The following is a 6022-nucleotide window of genomic DNA, read 5'->3' on the forward strand; positions in this document are numbered from 1 at the left end:
CCTAACCAAAGCCTAGGCTTCATTTCAGCCTGGAGCATTCTCCATGAAATTAAAAAATAGGATTTAGTTCCACATATATAAAATACAAATTACTTTTAATCAAGGTTTGATGTGGACACATACTTTAATTCCCACTCAGGAAAAAGAAATGTTAATCATTCCAGACTTACAAGCTGTGCTAACTGTCCCAGTGCCACACAGAAAGAAGTTTCAGAGGGACTCTGATGGTGTTTCCTGCTGGAAAGCTGGACAGGAGCCTGCTGTCCCTCACTGATCCATCAGGGAGAGGTGTGCAATAGCTCTGTCTCACACAGATCTGTTTTCTTGCAGGAAGCCAAACCCCCCAGCAGCAGGTACAATTGCAGCTGGCCTGGCTCAATCCTGGTCCTGCTCCTTTCCTTGCCTCTGGACACAGCTATGCTTACCAACACAATGCCACCAAGCTCTTCTCTTACTCTGTCAGTATTGTTGAGAAGACACACCTTGCACCTAAACATTGCTCCTCCACATGTCACTGCTACAAACACAGCCTTGGGTCTGCAGCTGAAAGGTGGGAATTGTTTATTGCCTTCTGACCCTCCCTTTGGGGCTGTAAGCCACTTCCAGCCTCCAAGGGGCTGAAATCAGCATGGCTAGCAGGGAGCAAATGGGGATTTCTTCCAGAAACTCAACTTCCAAAGCTGCCACACTGCCACCTGTGCCAAAGCTCATCCCAGGACACATGGTGAGCTTACATATCAGTTCCTTTCTGATGGACTGGGGGAGTCCCACTCCCACGATCCACCTGCACTCACTGGGCCCTTGGAGATGATTTAACTTGGCAAAAGATTCACCGGGGGGGGAGAATCCACCCACATCTCTTTTGGTTGTTTTTAATCACCTCCAGTAAGTGCCACAACAAGGACAAGGGCCAGGACTGCACAGCAGGGAGCTGGAGGGTGAGAGCTTTGAGCAGCACTGAGCTGTCAGCTCATCTGCTCAGGGAATCACAGTCCTAATAATTAGGAAAATGTGTGTTATTACTGCACTTCTCCAATCCTGGATTTAAATCCACTTGTAAGTATGATTCAAGACCCATGAAAGGAGAAAGTCAGACACTTGTCAAACCAGCAGTGTCACTCACGGGCACAGCACTCAGCTGGCACAGTCAGGTGCTCACCAGGGAACCTTCAGTGCCACTTCAGACTTATCAGGGATTCAAACTCACATGCCACGTGTGAAGCAGAACTGGGAGGTGAACGAGCAACTCTGGGCTGAGTCAGTCCAGAGAATGGAAACACTTATGCAAATATGATGAGCAAGAAAGTCATCAGGGAAAAAGATCTTTGTTACTATTTGCCAAAGAAACTCCTGGTCTTCCCCCCTCCTTTTTTTCCTTCACTGTATTCATATTTCCAGATCATCTCTGTTCTTGCAAGTGCATTTTAAAATATGAACAGTTTTAACCCCTTATTCTTAGCAGAGAGAACTGTGTTGGGATGGTGACTGCATTTTGATCTCTGCCTGCCTTTCCCAACCCTTCTTCCCTCTGGCACTGGTGACACTACATTGGTCCTACCCTGTTGAAAATCACTCACAATTATGCTTGACAACAAAGCACAGGATGGGTATCATTCACTTTTATTGTACAAAACTGACAAGGTATGGCATTCCTCAGAGTTAAAAAAAAAATAAAATAATCAAAACAGAACTAACGTCCCTGGAACAATTAATACACAACCTTCAGTCCAGCAGTGACATTTACCTGCAAGAGCATCTTTAGACAGGACAGGTGTCATTAAAAAAATATTCCATCAGTTCAAGCAATAGTTTAATTCTCCATGAAATAAGTATTTCTATAAACACTTTATGTTCAGTCAAAACAAATGCTTTTTTGAACTTCCTTACCTTAAGAGATATAAAACCACCAAACAGGTTTGGAATCACCAGAGACATCTCCCCCACAGCAAAGTCTAGGGTTGGATTCCACTGGAAAATGCTTGTTTTTATAAAAATAAGTAATACCAACAGAGAGTTTCCTAACCAAATACTTCTGGCAGACAGATCTTGCCTCTGTGATGTTTTATTCATCAGTGCAGCACCAGCCTTTTGGGGATTTTACTGGAGACCTCATTTCTCTGTCAAATTTGGGATTTGAATACAAACCCAGGGAAAGGTTTTCATTGCTTTTACTCACAAAACCTACCCCTGCAGAAGGGAAAAATCATGGAAGTCCTTCACTCTGCTCCCCAGCACAAACATCAGTGAGTGCTGGACACCTTTCCCTTTATCCCAAGGGAAGGAACTGTTGAATTCTCAGTATAAGCATGAAATGGGAACCAGAACTTTATATTTTGGGCTGTGAATAGCCTTGAAACAACAGTGCTGCAAAGGACTTGCACTGCTGAGGAGAAAACAATCCAAACTGAGAAGTTGTCAGGGAAGCTCCTAACGATTGTGCCAGGAAAGCACAAGCCTAAGCTTTACAGAAAGTGCTTCTGGGCAGGATGCAGTGGCTGTGTAAAACTTCTGAGCTGGTCCCAGGGTGTAAGTTATCCTACACCTCCCCACATACACGAGTACTTACTAGGCTGTGCTTTCTAGGGAGAGGTTCTGCTGCAGTTACTTCACATTTCCCACTCTCTCTCTTCCTCCAGAAGAAAAAAAACAACCAAACAAAAAACCTTCTATGCAAGATAAAAATAATTAGTCGCGTATTAAAGACCTAGTTCTGAAGTATTTATTGAACATCTAGTCATATAAAATAAAGTGTAAAAGTATGAAGGTATCAGCACGTGGCTCTCAGCAAGGCAGTTGGGAAGTAACTCAACATAAACCAGGGATTGTTTCCCCCCTTTGCCAAAGGGTCACATCAGAACGAATGCAAACAGAACACGAGTTTCACTCCAGGCCGCAGTGCTGCCCTGTGTCCTTGGGGTCTGCGGGCAGGGCTGGGCTGCCCGGCACTATGTGCTGCCCTCCCTGGGCGGCGGCGCCGGGGCCTGGCTGCCCGCAGCTGTTTTGATAGAGTTCAGCGTTTTGCTAAACCAAGAGTTTTTGGCAGCTTGGATTTCGTTCATAAGGGCTCCTCGCTGGTGCTCCAGCTCCTGGGGAAGCAGAACAGTCACAACTGATCACAAACCGGTTCGTTAATAAATAACCACCTCCAGCCCCTGCAATCCAGCACCTCCCTCACCACCTCCCAGGCACTGGGGAGAGGAGACAGACTGGAACTGCAGGAACAGCACAAGGTGTTTGGATACACAAATAAACACCTCTTCTCTTACTTTGTCTGGAAGTCCACAGGTACCTCCCTGTGTATCTACTCTCCTGTGTAACTGTGGGCTGAGCACAGCGAGGTTAAGGTGACTGACTACTTGGATTCCACATACCTGGATTTTGCACTTGGCTTCCACGAGCTGCAGTTTGGTCTGTGCAAGTTCCAACTCCATCTCTCTCAGCTGCTTCTTCAGGGCATCCTTCTCGTCGTCAGTCTCTATGCCCTTGTTGTCGGTGCTCACCGCGGGCAGCTTCAGTGCCCCCTCCTTGCTGAAGAGCTCACTGCAGTGCTTGCAGGCCATCACCTTGCCCTGAGACACACAAGGCACATTTTAACCCGTGCAACAGGAGCTGCTGTGCTTCCCAGCAGAGCCACTTTTGGGTCAGGCTGCCTTTTGGTCAGGCATCTCAAACCTAAAGTACTGCAGCTTGCACATTTGGCATCAAAGGATTCTGAGAAGTTCATGAACAATTTCCAGGGGATATTAACCAGTATAAAACCTCCTAAATTCCACTTAGCATGGCCTAAGCACAGAGACTTTGCTCCTAGATTGGAATTACTCAAGCCCTCCTGCTACCAAAGCTTGGCAGTATTTATGTCAGCACAGTTCAGAAGAGCAAATTAAACTTTGGGGACTTTTTTGCCTTCCAAATGAATACAGATTGTGCTAATTTTAGGGACACCAGATTGCTTTTGCCTATTCCCAGGAGCAGGAAAGCAGGATGCTCCCTGCAGGGGAGCAGGGGTTGGTCCTTTTGCCAGGGACACCTGACACAACAGGAAGGTTCCTGTGCTACCTGCAGAGATGAACCACCTACTCCAGCACAGCTGGCCTGGCCCACACAGACTAGAACAGGATCCTGAGCCATTTCAGCAGATTGTAGCAACATCCAGCCTAGAATTATTTTAGCAGGAACATAAAAGTCACTAAAAAGCAACAAATCTGTTCAGCTCAAGCACTAAAGAAACATCTAGAAGCTACAGCAGAGGGAAAACAACTGTGCCTACTCAGCAGTGACACAGCACAAGGATGGAATGATTACCTGACCAGGGAATGTTTACCTCTTATGCAGATGTTCCTGCTAAGGGTTTAGAGAAGGGAGAGGAACTGATTGGGAAATTCTGGGGATGGCCCAAGCTATGCCAATGACTTAAATCAGCTCTGCTTAAATTACAGAAACCCAATTACAAACCTTGTCCAACGTGGCCAATTCCAACCCCTCCGCTGTGCACACTGGAGAAACAACATGTCTGCTCTCTATCACTGTGCATACTGGAGAAACAACATGTCTGCTCTCTACAGAGCCTTTTCTTTCCCCAGTAGATCAAAACATACAAGTAAATACTATTTTCTCTACATTTTAACAGGAAAGAGAAAAGCCAAGTACTCAGTGCACTTCAGTTTGAGAGTTCCACCTTGTCTGATACAAGATAAAGAACTGTGAAAGGAAATAAACCCTTCCCTTGTGTACATCTGCTGCAAAATGCCTGTGGGGCTATTAATGCTGCTTTAAGCTTCAGTTCCCCTTTTGTTCTGTACCCCTGGCATTCAGCAATGCTCCTGGGAGAACACCCTGCATGGAGAGGCATCATTCTCACCTTCACGACTTCCAGTTCATCTTTACTGGCAGCTTGTTGTTTTTCCAGCCTGGTACTCAGCTGGGAACAAATCTGGAGCAGAGAAAGCAATGTCTTAGCTCAAGTTTACTGTAGTAACACAGAACCTGTGCTTTTAAACAAGGATTTTTTGTTAGAACCAACGTTTCTTAAATCCCGTCTCACTCAGGCATACACATTCCCCCTCAACAACTTCACTGCTGCTGCTGAGACTGAAAAACCAGCAGTATTCAATACAGAACCTGCACAGAGACCAGGACATTTTTATGGATGAATTGGTTTATGGTGTTTATCCTTCATTATGTCACAGGCTACAGAAGTATTCACCCTACAGGACTAAAATCAGCTGAGAGACAGGTTAGTCTTGAGTGCCTAATTAGGAGACTATTAGGAAAGCCACAGAAAGATTTATGACAAATTACAAGGTTCCTCTCTGAGAGCCTGAAAGGTGCTGGAGCTTGTTTAAAGGATGAGATGTGCAATGTGCAATTCAGCTTACAGAACAGGCTGAAGCAAGAAACATGAGAAAGAGTCTGAACAGTACCTGTTTGTACTCTGCAATAATGGCTGTGGTTTTCTTGATCTCAGACTCTGCCTTCTCCAGCTGCTTCCTGAAGACTTCCTTCAGCTAGGAATTGGAGGAGAGGAGTTACACTGACACAGGTTCTCAGAGAGCACCATCAGGCTGTTCTCTCCCCAACTCACTGTGTCTGCAACAGCTCTACTGCTGCTTCTTACCCAGTCCCAGTCCTCAGGCAAGTGTCTGATTTTCTCAGTGTGCAAACCCTTATTATAGCAGTGATAGCCAAATGTCCATACTGTGACCCTTCACCCCTGCCCAGAGAATTCTCCTGTAGCTGAATTCCCTTTCTCCGTGTAAAACAGTGGTACAGCACAGTCCACAGAACAAACACTACTATTAAGTGAGGTTTACTGATTTTTAGTTGTTAGGGGTTTTTTTTCTGCACAGTCACAGCAGGTGTGGCCAGACAGAGTGTTTGTTTGGAGACAGAACAGAAGAAGAATCTCTCAGCACTATCACTGTCATCTCCAGATCAGGGGAAAGAAATCGTTTTGGGTCTGTGGCACAGTTAACACAGAGCTCATTCCTCCCTCAGAACCACTCAGTTCTGAGAGCCCTTTCAG

General features: G+C 45.7%; 1 protein-coding gene across 3 annotated transcripts in view; it reads right to left on the minus strand.

The window, feature by feature from the left end:
* Nucleotides 1–2935: 2935 nt before the first annotated feature.
* Nucleotides 2936–6022, minus strand: part of LOC103797345 (rab GTPase-activating protein 1-like) — a 61772-nt gene continuing 58685 nt past the window's right edge. For all 3 annotated transcript variants that reach the window (XM_009069553.1, XM_009069554.1, XM_009069555.1), the window contains 4 exons: nucleotides 5421–5504; nucleotides 4859–4930; nucleotides 3372–3569; nucleotides 2936–3086 (listed from right to left, as the gene is read on the minus strand). In XM_009069553.1, the coding sequence (XP_009067801.1) occupies nucleotides 2946–3086; nucleotides 3372–3569; nucleotides 4859–4930; nucleotides 5421–5504 (495 nt within the window). In that variant the 3' untranslated portion in view covers nucleotides 2936–2945. The remainder of the gene's footprint in view (nucleotides 3087–3371; nucleotides 3570–4858; nucleotides 4931–5420; nucleotides 5505–6022) is intronic.

This window comes from Acanthisitta chloris, unplaced genomic scaffold (genome assembly GCF_000695815.1).
Source record: "Acanthisitta chloris isolate BGI_N310 unplaced genomic scaffold, ASM69581v1 scaffold6832, whole genome shotgun sequence".
Taxonomy (NCBI): domain Eukaryota; kingdom Metazoa; phylum Chordata; class Aves; order Passeriformes; family Acanthisittidae; genus Acanthisitta; species Acanthisitta chloris.